General features: G+C 41.8%; 1 protein-coding gene across 1 annotated transcript in view; it reads right to left on the bottom strand.

Annotated features, from left to right (window-relative positions):
- Positions 1 to 331: 331 nt before the first annotated feature.
- Positions 332 to 14,282, bottom strand: part of cpamd8 (C3 and PZP like alpha-2-macroglobulin domain containing 8) — a 49,260-nt gene continuing 35,309 nt past the window's right edge. Inside the window, exons 33-44 of the mRNA XM_023954556.2 lie at positions 13,137 to 13,273; positions 12,875 to 13,030; positions 12,144 to 12,206; positions 10,781 to 11,037; positions 10,605 to 10,692; positions 6,974 to 7,048; positions 6,602 to 6,707; positions 6,368 to 6,478; positions 6,072 to 6,284; positions 4,543 to 4,614; positions 1,360 to 1,540; positions 332 to 1,266 (exon numbers count right to left, since the gene is read on the bottom strand). Of these exons, the coding sequence (XP_023810324.1) occupies position 1,266; positions 1,360 to 1,540; positions 4,543 to 4,614; positions 6,072 to 6,284; positions 6,368 to 6,478; positions 6,602 to 6,707; positions 6,974 to 7,048; positions 10,605 to 10,692; positions 10,781 to 11,037; positions 12,144 to 12,206; positions 12,875 to 13,030; positions 13,137 to 13,273 (1,460 nt within the window). The 3' untranslated portion in view covers positions 332 to 1,265. The remainder of the gene's footprint in view (positions 1,267 to 1,359; positions 1,541 to 4,542; positions 4,615 to 6,071; positions 6,285 to 6,367; positions 6,479 to 6,601; positions 6,708 to 6,973; positions 7,049 to 10,604; positions 10,693 to 10,780; positions 11,038 to 12,143; positions 12,207 to 12,874; positions 13,031 to 13,136; positions 13,274 to 14,282) is intronic.

Below are 14,282 nucleotides of genomic sequence, written 5' to 3'. Positions count from 1 at the left end.
CCGTTTCAGTGGACTTTGTTGCGTGTTGGTCTTCTATCCTCTCCAGAGTTGTTTTTCTTCTCTCTCCTGCGATGATAAACCGAAAAGAAAAACGTTCTGCACTGTTCACTATGCCCAAAATGTATTTTCATGGGGCACTAGGTGTGATCAAACCTTTTTGGAGTATGTGGTGGGGGCAACTTTTATTTGTTAAAAGATGCAAGTATCAAAGAGAAATAATGAAAACGATCTGATGGTTGTGGTCCAGGAGGCCTGCGGGACAGAAGCAGCCTTCAGTCTTTATGCACTTTTTTCTCATTTGTCTTTTGCAGAACAACGTTTGTGATGGATCTGGGTTTGTATGTGTTTTAATTTGGTACATTTACAGAATTTAAAACACTTCGACTCTGTATGACATGATCAAAACTGAACAAAAATAAAATAGCTTATGAACTGTACAATCAAACCACAAGGTAGATGCATGAAGAGAACAGACGACGTTCCTGTCCTGAAAGCTCCAAAGGCAGCTTTTGTAATCCAAAACGACCTTTCCAGTAAATGCAAAGTCCTCCGTTTCAGTGGACTTTGTTGCGTGTTGGTCTTCTATCCTCTCCAGAGTTGTTTTTCTTCTCTCTCCTGCGATGATAAACCGACAGAAAAATTCCAAAAATCTTGAAAATGAAAAGCACATCAGCGCATGTTCCTGTAAAGCATCTGGTGAGCATCTGTGTTTTGTTTTCCTGCATCAAACCGTCACAAGAATTTCCTCAAACTTTCAGGAATTGGGTTAAAGCTTGCCATCGAATCGACCGCAGGGGAAATTGGTGGACTGAACGGCAGAGGGACGACTCAAAAACACCACAACAAAATAAAAAAAATGACCTGTAGATACAAATAAATACCACAGATAGAAAATATAACAACATGTTTGCTTAACATCAGGTGTAATTACAAACATAAATACTCGATTATTTCTTCTAGAGAAGATAAAAGGCAGACAGTGAATAAAACAAAAATGCTACGGTGCTTATTGGTGACTAGGATTGTTGATGATGATAAGTACAAATCTAGAGGTTTCTATCTTTATGTTTTTGACAACATTTCACAATCAACCCTCTGCACACAAGAGCAAACATTAAAGCATCCGAACTACAGAAACACAATCATTCTCCAAGAGCAAACTCTTCCTCCAGGCGAGTCCTCAGTCGCACTTCTCTTTCATTCACAAGCTTATTCACATGTATGATACAATTTGGAGGAGAGGCGGAGCTTTAGCATGGGGCGTCTCTGAGGATGACAACAAAAACAAGGACACTCGTGAGGTCTGCACCCAGAGCAATCGCACATTTAGGAGAGGAGAAGTGCTGCTTGTGACCATACCATCGTTCAGGAGAGCTTTTTGTGTCCAACGTGGGAGGCTGGGCGTCTGCTGGTAGGAACATTTTAGGCTCCAGGTCAATGCGGTCCCCTCCTTCAGCATCAGCCAGGAAAGGCTCAGAATCGGAGTCGTACTCGTAGGAATAGTAGGAGGCCTCTGCCACGGAGCCCTGCTCCTCCTCACCTACGACCAAACAGTGATGCATTAAGTCCGTCACAAGCACATGGAAACCAACAGGCACTTTTTAGGATGGTAAATAGCAAACGGCGTGCTTTACAGTCACAGTCCCATTCAGCCATTCACACACACATTCACATATTCAAACACTGGCACCAACCACCAACGTGGGGTTGTCAAAGACATGGGCGGGCAGGGCGAGAACCGAACCCGCGAGCCTACCACGATCAGAGATCCACCGCTCCACTTCTGCACCACGGCCAGCGCCAGTGGCGCAGAGAGAAATGGTCACTGAAATGAGGACTGACCATCTTGGTCAGAAAATACACCCCCAACAAGCAGTTTTTTAAGCATTCATATCCAATTGGATGGCACTACAGTGTAACACACATGACTGGACATGACAATATTTCATAAAAGGGATTTTTATGCTGGGAAACATGCCTTAGGAGTCTCTGCACAGAATGCTTTCTGTTAAAACCAAAAGTTGCATATTTTGCTACAGAATCAGGAAATTGAACAAGTTAAGGAGGTTAAACTGTTGGGTATGACACTAAATCAAACCATGCCATGGACCACACATACAAGTAACATTGTCAATAAAATGAGTAACAACTTTTCAATAATTAGATGCAATGATACATACATGTCAACAGAAACCTAAAGTCTGCAGTCTTAAGGTTTGTGTTACTTTGAGCATTATCCTGTTTGGTCAAATGGTGCAGAACAGGGCTGTAGGGGTGGATCTGGGTTGTCCTTTAAGGACTGTCTGTTGTGATTAAAAGTCAAAGTATTTTGGTTCTGTCTGTACATCAAATCTGGACATTTTACAGACCCCTCAGCTTCATGGTTACTGCCCACTTGTAATAGACATGGTTGGAACACAAATAGAGCCTCTAATGTTACTTTTACCCTTCCTTTGCCAAGAACTATTGAACTCACAATAACACCCATATATAGAGGAATAAGCTGCCTCTAAAAATGATGGGAATAAGTAATAATAGTAGTTCTAAACGCTCATCTTAAGAAGCCAATAATTCATTATAAAATTACTTTACATACCAGATTTAAATTCTTTTAATTGAGGTATTTCATATATTGTACCATTTCGCCTCGTCTGTTTCTTAGAATCTTTGGAATTTTGAATAACTGTAAGGACTATGAATATGCTATGTTTTATGATTTTTGTTGTTGTTTATTTTAACAAAATTGTTGATTTAAATGATACTTTATTGATCCCACGATGAGAAAATTAGGTTAAAAATTGTGGTTAAGATGAAAAACCATGTATAAAGGTAGTGGAAGACAACGAGTGAAGCATTTCAATTCCAAACTTAATTCAGATTTGATAGTCTTTATATGAAGCAGTACCTACAGGGATGCACGGTGGTGCAGTGGTTCAAATCTCTTCTGTGTGGAGTTTGCATGTTCTCCCCGTGTCTCTGTGGATTTCCTCCCACAGTCCAGAAACTGACACCACAAAGTTGTCCTCATGGTGTTAATGTGTGGCCCTGGAACAGACCGGTGGCCTGTTCTCAGCATAACCCACCTTTGCTCAACAGTTGCTGGGTTAGCTCCAGCAACCCCATGACCCCAAAGGGATTCAGCAGGTCATGAAGATGGATGGAAGGAGTACCTACACTTGGCCAGTAGGGGGCCCACTATGCTTTAAAGGTAATTTTCATCCATGAATTTAATAGGAATGTGTCCTTTTTAAAACAAGGGGTGGACTAGACCTTTAAAAATGCTCATGTCACCCACATTTGGATTCTTTACTAGTTAATGTTTAATCACATGAATGTTCACTGTACTTAAAATGGGACAAGTTTTGAAATTTGAACCATAAATAAGAAGCAGACACGCTCAATTGATGCTCGCGCATCTGCATGTTGTTGACTAAAAAGGCAAGTTTGCGCAGAGCGGCTAATTCCAGAGCTTCAGCGTCCTTCACCGTCTAGATGGAAAGAGTCAGTTCCTTGGCACGGCCCACCTTCACCTCCTGCTCTCCGTGCACAGAGAGTGCACATCCTCAGCACCTTAATGGTTTTACAGTTCTTATTCATTCCAACCACCCCAGATCTGAATTTGCTCCCTTTTGTGTGTGCAGGTTTGCTTGTGCTCACAGGCCGAAGTTGTGAGCTTATTTAGATAGATGTGAGAAATAGCATTCCTTTGGTGATGGGAGGCATTTCACTTTTTTTTTTTTTTCAACCAAACCGACCTTTGACTGAAAGCTGTTTTATGAGCAGCAGCTACTGGGAGTTACAGACAAGAAAACAAGTCAGCACAGGTTGCTCCACACACCTGTGCACAGGTGAGCTCTAATATTATGTCCATGGCACCTCCCCCAATGCAACGCGTTAAGTGCACACGCACTCTGCAGCTTTTTAGGCAGAACGGCATGTTTTCAACAGACTACACACCCCTATCCGTACACAACCCAAACAAGCACTTCAATAAACACATCTGCCCCTTTATCTGGAAGATCGTAGACATGATGTGGCGGCTGGGGAATGCACTGCCACACACCCCACCTATTCACTTTCCTCACCTTTACTCCTTTCATCCCTTCTCCCTTTTGACCCCACTCCTTTTTTTCTCTCTCTGTCAAGCCATCACATTGTTCCAGTCCTGCCCACCCACCCACCCCCAAAAGACAATCTCAGCCTTTTATTCTCCAAATCTGTCATTTTCACTTCTCTGGCAAAGGCAAACCATTGGTTTTCTGCAGGAAAACCCCACAGTTTGCATGTGTTATGTACCTGTTTACAGATGAGAGATTCACAGAAAGGAAAAGTGTCTTAAACTGATCCAGATGGAAATGAAATTAAATGAATGCACCTTGTAAACATTCAGAAAACCAAAACAAGATGCCGCTGGCTTGAAAGGTTTCCATTGAATCGAGGAAGAAGTCTGAATTACTGCTAAAACCCAATTATTATTGATGAATGACATAGAAGTATAAGAGCAATCTGGGGTATTGGAAGAGCTGTGATAAATGTAGTTACCCATGTTCACTGGAACGGATGGTTGCTCGGTGTCCTGGTTTGCTGCCGAGTGGCTGTCTCCAGTCGTTTCCACTGGGAATGCAAAGACACACTTAAATAAATGTATATGCATCTTAATAAACAAACCCTTTGATCGTTTCAAGTGTTGTGTAATGGAAAAACTGCTTGCAGGTGTTCTCCACCTCATTGAGCAACTTTTCCTAGAAGAGCAATGGTCGAAGGCCTTGGGTTAAAAAAAAAGTCTACCCTATTTTTTTCTTTTTTTTTTAAGAGGAGATGGTTGCATGAATGCGCTCCACACAAGCGTTCACAAACGAATAAGATCAGGGAGCTTTTAAAAAAAACTAAAATCACTTTGATGATCTGCAGCTTGAACCACTTGGCACAAATCAGAGATCTTTTCCAACCAAAGTTTTGTTTATGGTTTTTTTCCCAATCTGCTCCCCAACATGAAGGCTGCTTTGTTGTTGGGCTTTGCGTCGGAAAGGAATGTGACAACGATTTCAAAGGATGGACAAAAGCACTCTGTCATTTGGAGGCAGCCCTGTAATACAGAGTGAGTAAGAGAGGCATGAGGGGCAGGCGGTGTCACCATGGACGATTTTAACAAAGGTCCTCATCCAGTAATCAGCTCCACACCTGAACAGCTGCTTCCAGAGCTCGTGGTCCACGCATGACGGCATGAACATGTGTTCATTTCAAAGCACACTAGATGACGGCATCTTTGCTTTTATTTTTATGTACCCAGAACACACTGAAACAATTTCTAACTCCTATCTTACAAGATAGGACCCATAGGAAATACAAAGGTCGTAGAGCCCTCCACGAACGAAAATGTTTGCATACATTTTTTTCCTAAGGGCATTCTTCGGGTGACAAGTTGTAGTGAACACTTATACAACATGCAAGGGTGAGGAAGGGTGAAGTAGGTAAGACCATTGTCTGTCTGAGAACTCAACTGGGTGACCCAGAATTGACATTGGTCCATCTGTGGTGGATCTTGGTTGCGCGGGGATTCCATCTCACAACAGGGGAGTGGTTTTTCCTGCCAACCCAGTGTTGACTAGTTTGACCCGCTCCCTTCAGTTACCAAAAACTTAAGCAATCAGGCCCTGAAATGTAAAATGCATGTTTTGTGTCATAAATCAAGGTGTGCTTCCAAAATTAAACTTTTGTCATCTGTGGCAAAACTGGATGCCAGTGTCATCTACGGTGTTACTGTGGGCAAGTCACCTTAAATATAAAATATGTTTTGTTTTAATATTATTTTGAAAGTAAAATGTTTCCTGTTCTATGGGTGACATCACACTCACTCGCTCCAGTTCTCCGATACAGTCAATGGTTTCTCCCAATCTTCCGTCAGGAGGGAGTTTTGCACTTTTTTGCTCCACACAGGGATTACAGTAAAGCTAAAAGCCTTCTATCACCTGTGACAGTTAGCCTAAAGGGCAAGCTGACACACAGTATTTACAAGGTCTGAGGCATACAATGTGGGTAAACAAGATGTTGATGTGTGATGAAGGTCTTACCGGGAGAGCACTGGGACAAAGAAACCTCTCTGATGCGTGTCCCGTTTCGACAGGCAAAAACCTCCATTTGACACGGGTTTTGGTAGAGCTGTCCATCTGACCCACACACCGGCTCGCCGTCGTAGCCACAGTCTCTGTGACACGTGCAGCGCTCAAACTGCTCTTCCTCCGGGCAGCCGAACACGTTGTTGCACTGGTGTGATTGCACGAAGCCTACAGGAAATGGGTTTTGTTGAGGAGAATGTTAAAAATGTAAAGTCAGTCACCTGCTAGAAAGCACGGCGCTTAAGGCCCACCTATCCACTGATTGGTTGAACTCTCCACTTCGTTGCAGGTGGGTCCATCACACAGTTCACGTGCAAGTGGGCTGCTCTCACTGACGTTGTAGAACCTGGTGGCCTCAAACGCTGGGTAACCAAAAATAGATACATTCATTTCACACCCATAAATTATTTTTTTTAATGATTTTTTCTGTACAGCTTTTTTTGTTGTAGTTTGACCAACAAGAGCTGCACTCTTCAGGTGCACACCTGGTTCATAGTAGTCATAGATCTTGACTGGAACAGGTGCCGTTTTGCCCACAATGAATTCCCGGACAGCTTGGAAGGCCACACATGTCATACATTGACTGGGAATCTGAGAAAGGGTCACATCCACAGAGACATGAGCTCAGATGCATACCTGCCCTCTGAACAGAAAAACCACCCTTGTATCAACACTGCTGTATGTTTTCACACCCTCTGAAAACAGACTGAAACAATGATACAAAGCCATAAAATAACATTTTACTTTCAATTTAAAAAGAAAAGTTCATTTTCCTCAGTCTGTGAAGGTCGACAAAGTGTTTTCTTGCTTTTATCCGTTTTCAATGTCAGACAAATGATTTTCCGTGTTGACCTCACCTCATCAAAATAGAGCAGCACTTTTCTCCCGTCCAGCTCGTACCTCTTCAGTCCCACCCTCTTGTCCATCAGTATCTGTTGAGGTTAATGCATTAGATGGGCTTAATGTCAGTTTGAGGAAAATCCCAGATGATAGTAGAATTTAACACTTGATTGTAGCTTTATGCTTAAACTTAGATTTAGCCTATGAGAATAAAACAAGTGGATTGCAGCAGCATTGACCATTAAGTGAAAGCGTAAAGATGACATCTCTTCATTGTCTTGCTTTTTAATCATTTAGCAAAAAGTACAACTGGAAATCCATTAAAATGTCACAACAAACACTTACTTACACAGAGCACGTATAAATAAACCACTTTTTAAATGTTAGTAACACTCTCTATTATGGTACGACTGTGACTTTTTTGTTTGTTTTGTTGGCATGACCAATGATCAAACTTATATGTGGCATTGAGGTGGCCTACACAAAATGTCATGGTCGTAGACCGCTCAGTGAACCTGTGGAGAGAAAATGTCCATGCACATGTGCTCTACAGGCATGCTACAGGCGACAGGTCTTAGTGAACACCAATACAACACGCAGGCGTGTCAACCCCACCAAATCCTGCACAAGGAACCTGTTGGTGCTATTGACATGATAAGTGCGTGCTCCTTGCTGAAGCCTGACTCTTAGAAATGAGGAAATAATACAATCGAGTGTAGTTTGTGTGGAGATCCCAATGGCATCCTATGGGCACTACTGTATGATGTCCACACCCTATGCATACGGCATTTGTGCGGCCAGTAAGAAGCCAGTACTCGCACCTAGTGGCTACTAGAGTGGCCTGGGGACACCGTATGACAGCTTCGCCCATACTTCATATGTGCGTGTAATGTCCATAAGCTTCACGAAAACTGTTTGATACACTTACCAAACACCCAACAACAGCATGTTCCATTTTCATGACTTCTTTTAAGGTGGCTGTACGAGTCTCAAGAAAACTCCATAACACATCTGCGCTCCCGTTAAGTTGAAGCCGTTTCTCCCTAAAAGTCTCTATGGGTCCAGGCAACCTGAAAACCTGCAGCACCTGTACGGGTTAACCCCCGTGAAGCCCGGGTGAATGCGACTCGTGCCCCCGACTGTCCCCCCGACTCCGTCTGGAAGAAGCTCATCTTCTGGACTTCAAATATGTAGTTGTAGAGTTAGATAAGTTAATTCTTCAAGAGTTCTGGTAAATCGCCTGTCCGTCCTGGTGGACACCCCTGAGGTTTCTTTGTTTTTTCCGGAATGCGTTTTTTTAGGAGTTTTTTCTTACCGCGAAGGGGCGTCTAAGGGCAGGGATGTCCAGTTTAGCTTAGTCTGTTTAGTTAGTTCAATTTAGTATTTTCCTATTAAATTCTATGTATTCATGATCCTTTTGATTTTACGTTAAACTTTTTCTTATACCGATACGAAGCCCATCGAGATGACTGTTGTTGTGAATTTGGGCTATACAAATAAAATTGAATTGAATTATTGTAGCTTTGCACGGTATGGGACACAAATAACACATAAATAATAGTTTGATCACGCTTTGGTGTTTGTTCCGAACAAAATCAGATATGCAGCTTTAAACAATTGGGTGGAAATCCTTTGGTAAATGTCACATGCCTTTAGACATGAACTCCTTTTTCTGCTTTTCTATTTTGCAAATGAGTATGTGATCAATGTGGGCAGAGACTGTTTTTTACTGTGAATTTCCATGTTTTCACCAAAAGTTCCTCAAACAGGATTTTTTTTTATTTTGTCAAAGGTAGCAGCCATTGGACAACAAGGGTTTATGAGGTGCTTAGCCAGAGCTGGCGCCACCAAGATACTCACATCCATGCATGTTTACATTTTTCCTCAATCTCTTTCTTTTTCTCACAAACACATTGTAAAACTGCTTTTAAAGGATTGTTTGTCCGTGTATACTCAGGCCATGAAATCTGAAAATGAAGTAATCGAGTTATTATTAGACTTTAGCTATTGTTGCCCTGCAGACCTTTACTGGACTGATCGTTCCATTTTGGGCAGCATCTATGAAAAAAAGCAACTGCTCTGGAATGCAGAAGTCAAACTTCTCACCGTAAATGGAGGAATGTCTGCCGCGCTCAAGCCGGCAGCAGTAAAACTCAAGGCAAGGCAGCAGGGGTGTAAACTGAGCTTTAACTAGGGTAACCTGAGGTGACATACTCATGTGTGCAATTCCAGTCTTTCTGCGGCAAGTTACAGAGGTGACTTTTGTTGATCCAGGCCTGCAGTTTGAGGCTTTATTACAATCTGCTAATGAGGTAAGAGGTTCTTACGGCCTAGGGAGATGACCTGTACTATATCCCGAAATTGGATCTAACTCTTGACTCTGATGTCAAAGATTCAATTTTAACACAAAAAAACGTTTTTTTTTCTATTCAGGACAACTTAGGAGTTGATTTTTTTCCATTCAAACCAACTTTTTTGAGCATTTTTGAGCTTTCATTTGCTCAGATTTGGACTTTTTTATCATACCATAGGTGGAGCAAAAAGAGTTATACATTTTACTTGGTCCCCCCAGTTGCCATTTATGGAAGTAAATTGCTGAGTTAGGAGAGGCAATTGCTAGTCATTGCCCATCCAAATCTTTGCCGTCTAATATTCAGTGTGTGATGACAGAGATAGTCTCTCCAATGTATTTTTGTCTCTGATTTGACCTGCGTCACAAAAGGAGGCAGAAGAATGACAGAAGAGGAAAGCAACCTCACCTAAATCAGTAATAGAATAATTCCCACATTCTACAAAAAGGGAGTTACAGATACACAAAACAGGCCTCCTGAATGGGACTTCATACCAATAAGAATTATGAGAAAACTGTTGGACATTGATCCTGAAAAAAACAATCTTCTTTTGTTCTGAGTTTGGGTAGCTTTTATTCAAAATACTTAAAATATAACCAGACCACTGCTGAAAACATTTCTCACAATCATAACAGCTACAAAACAGCATCAGAGCATGCTCACCTTTGACATCCAATCTGTCTAATGCGGAAGTACCAACCGTTTGAAAATCGATCATTAAGGAGTAATGAAAACTTGGGGTTTGGGCCCAAACTAAAATATATCACACACTGTCTTTCATTTATCGAAACAGACCTGTGTAAGAAAACGCCTAGAGCAGGATTTGCAGCGCTTGGACATTTTGCCTCTTCTAGCTGTGAGTACACGCGCTAGTATCGGGTCGTCAACTCTGTATGCTCAAAATGCGTTCAAGAATACCTGTTTAGCGCGCTCTTGAATGTGCAGCTCATGCCTGGTGTTTACGTAGCTCAACACCCAGTAAAAATATGTCTTTTGGAGACGCCAATATCCTGGTGTTAGGGTGAGATGCTGTTAGCATAGACCTCAATTACAATATATCCTTCTATAACAAATGGAAGAACTAGATCTTCTACATGTTCCTGTGAATACGTGAGCTAATGTGACGCCTTTGGAGTGTTAGAGTAAAGTAGAATGAATTTGATAAATTCATAATCAAAATGTTGATGCATGTGATTTACATTCATACCTGTTCACAACAGTGAGCAAAGAGCAACAAGTAACTGTTTGCTTGTAGAGCTTGGATAAAGTGTGCGTGTGTTTCAGTGTGACCACATACCCGCTCTAGACTTTCTACGTCTGCTCGGAAACCCGAAATCATTGGAACCTCTACGACGGCCATATTTGATGAGCCGGAATGGAGCCATCTAGACCAAGAAATTGAGGTCAGGAAAAACCTTTTAGTCACGATTTCCTGAAAAGCATCTCAGCTGTCGAGTGTGCGTCACTTTGTACCTGGCACAAACTTCTAAGGAGATGCGAAAGTCCATTTTGTCCTTGTGGGCCGAAGGATCGTCATCCTCAATGGGCGCCCGCCGTTTCCGGTGAAGCTCAGAGCGGTTGTCTGCTCGGCTCCGGGAGCGAGAGGCGGTGTGATGAGAGGAGGTGGACAGAGGCTTGACGGGTCGTTCCTGAAAAGGCTCTTTCAGATCCACTTTGAGGTGGAAAGCTGGTTTGGACACCGGATCAGGAACATTATAAGAGACATCAATCTAAACAAACACAGACAAGCAGAACTATTGTTTAGAAAATGAAATTGTAAGGACACCAGATTAAAAAAAAAAAGGGGGGGGGTTTCTAGCTGGTTAATTGTTCTCACAAATAGAGCGATGAACTGAAGCGCACCCAACAGATGTTGATCTAGTCAAATAATACCACATCTTTTTTTTGTTCCCCTTAGTAGGATTTCTTTGATTTTTCATTGGATTAAATAACAACTGAGATTGGGAACAATCACTGCACCAAATATCTTACCAAAGTTGGCATTTTATGCTTTCTAAGGCTTTCAAAAGGTTTGGGTCTGAACACATTCTGATTTTTGTGGATGTTAGGAACTCCTGAGGTCCAGATCATCTTAATCAGGTTTAAAACCAAACTCAGAAACTCAGCAAAGTGTTCCTAACTTTCATGCATTGCATATAAACACTCACAGATCTGCACTCCGATCTGATCCAGCCAAAAAAAACAAACCCTGTTCTCTAGGACATAGTTTCTGCAGAGCAACAGGAGTTTATCAGAAAAATTCACCTCTGAGTTGCAACGAGACTGTTGGTGCAGAGTAGGCCCGCCCCCACATCCCGTCATCGATCTGTTCACATGCTCTCCTTACACGCTAGTTTACGGCCCCTCACAACCCAACCTAACATTGCAGGTGCCAAAAACATTGAGCAATCTAGCCGTACAGTTCTGAGCCAGTAGCCAGTCCATACGAGGAAAATAAAGACGCAGATGAATAAAGAAATACTCAGAAATGCATTTTCAAGCTTAATTTTCTTCATATATGTCCTTCATCATCAGAAAACATGTTAAAAACACAATTTTCAACTGAATGGGTCTTTAACCTCTTGGATTCCGCGAGTTGAATCTTTCAATTGTACCTTGTGTTTGGATTTTTACACATTTAAAGCATATTTACATATTTTAAACTTTTTAGATCTTTTATCTTTTTACAATACCGTTGTAGGAAAGAAACTTTAGAGCTGTTGATCAGGTTTTTTTTCTTCTATAATACGCTTTTTTAGAGCAAAAATTGTTAACATTTGAGTCATTTAAAAGATAGTTAACATTGCATTTTTTTCAGCTTGAATGTGTAAAATACCTGCATGAGGCAGCAGCCTTCTCCTTTAGCACTGACAAAAAGGCCTGTGGGGATACTCGGGATCTGACAGAAACACACCATCACAAAGAAAAGCAGAAGAAGGGGCAGGGAGAGGTTAGCAGATCATTCATCAACTGAATGAATGTTGTAGCAGCCCTTCATTTCCCCCAAATGATCTGACACCAGATCAAAGGGAAACTAGCAGACAGTTGCCTGCATTCTCACCTGAACTTCACCGGCTCGCTGATGGAACCGTTTCCTCCCAGCAGCGACGCTGAACGGCTGCCACAGAGCTCTTACCCACACTTAAGTTTGTTTATTTGTGGGAAAACGGCCTGACGAAATGCAGTGGCTAAATCAACGATGCAACATGACTCTTTTGGGAAATGACCAGCCCAGGTGAGCTTGGTTTGGTTTGGCAGATAGGAAAGGCCACGGCTTTTCTAGAGCTAAACATCTCAACACAGAGATGACTGTTTGATGCTGTGACTTCGTCATGCCGCTGTTCATCAATCAAAGCATTAAAAAATGAACTCAATTTAAAGAAGCAAAAAGTTTGTATTTATTTTTTTTAAATGACATATCCCATCTAAAGTACTGGCAGTTTAATCTAATTGCAAATTTGAAGTGCTGCCAACATGGATTGATAATCCATCTTGACTAATGAGCGCAAAAAAGTATATAAATGCCCAATTATTCAAAAGCCAAGATTTTGTAAATGCAACGTTTACCTTGGCGCTCTGGAGCAGCTTCTTGTTGTCTTTGTTTAGTTCAAAGGTCTCCTGGAAGTCAAGGTTGGTGGAAGCCAGAGAGATGGTGAGGTTCACCCCTCCTACATAAGACAAGATGGCGTACTCTGACAAGGCCTGCAGAGCCACACACGTGTCCTGGAACAGGACCGGTAAGGAACAATTTAAAATCTAGATCATCCTTTGAAAACATACAAACTGTGTAATAGGAGAAAGGACAAAAAGCAGGAAAAAAAGCTGTTACTTGTGTGGAAGAGAAGCCACCTAAGGCATTCCTTTGTTGGGAGAGCCATTTGACCACAGGCAGTGCGGAGCCCACATCCCCCAGGAGAGTGTAGGTCAAAAGACCATAAGCCGTCATCTCCACCTCTGCTGACACCACTTAAATCGAACAGAAACAGACTTTTAAGGCCGTGTCACAGCCTCTACGTACATGTTGTGCATTTTCCACAAATTAAATTGTACGCGCGTGATGTACGTAATTCATAAGTGTTTCTTGTGATTGTCATTCATTGATGTGTGCCGATGTCCATCAAGGGTTTCAGCAGATGGGTCTTTATCTGAATTTGGTTTTAAGCTGTTCAAAAATTTTTAGTTGATTGAGAATTAAACATTTTACGCATATTTTATGTAGTTCATACGCAGTTATTACGGTACTTAAATCCTATGCAATTGTACGTGATTTTTGCAAGATACATACTCATATATGTGGCTTTCCAGGACGTTACACGTATGTCTAACAGACTTTTTACATATACCACTAGGGGTGTAGGAAAAAAAAAAAAAAAAAAAAACGATAAATATATAACGTGAGATTTTATTTTGGAATACTTTTTTTCGCTTACAAATTCTGTCAAGACGATATTTGTGTCATTATATGAACGTCTTTCAGCGTCTGACTCTTGATTTCTACTTAAACATCCGACTGCTAGTTGGCATCACAGCACACTGAGCCTCTTAGAGCAGCTCTACACCACACCAAAACAACAAGGGGGGGTGGCCGTGGTGCAGCAGTAGGGTGGTCGACCCCTTATCGGAATATTGCAGGTTCGATTCCCACCTTGCCCGCCCATGTGTTGAAGTGTCCTTGGGCAAGACACTGAACCTCAAATTGCCTCTGGTGGAAGGTTGGTGCCAATGTTTGGCAGTGGAGCTGCCACCATATACGCTATTTACCATTTACCATAACAAGATCTTGCAAGAATGTTAAAGGCTAAATAAATGTTCAGTCAACCTCACAGTTTTTGTTGTTATGAGACATGACTGCTTAGTTTTTGCTTGGGATGGGTACCGAACTGAAACTCTGGGCCACATTGCTGCTAATACCATGTAAAGATGCAGAATGTGGTGCTTTGTAGTGGGCCCCAAAGGCAAACGAGTGAAACTTGAG

Source organism: Oryzias latipes, chromosome 4 (assembly GCF_053564925.1).
Source record: "Oryzias latipes strain Hd-rR chromosome 4, Olatipes_Hd-rR_3.1".
NCBI lineage: Eukaryota > Metazoa > Chordata > Actinopteri > Beloniformes > Adrianichthyidae > Oryzias > Oryzias latipes.
The sequence above is the reverse complement of the archived record's forward strand: the minus strand, read 5'-3'. Positions and strand labels throughout refer to the sequence as shown.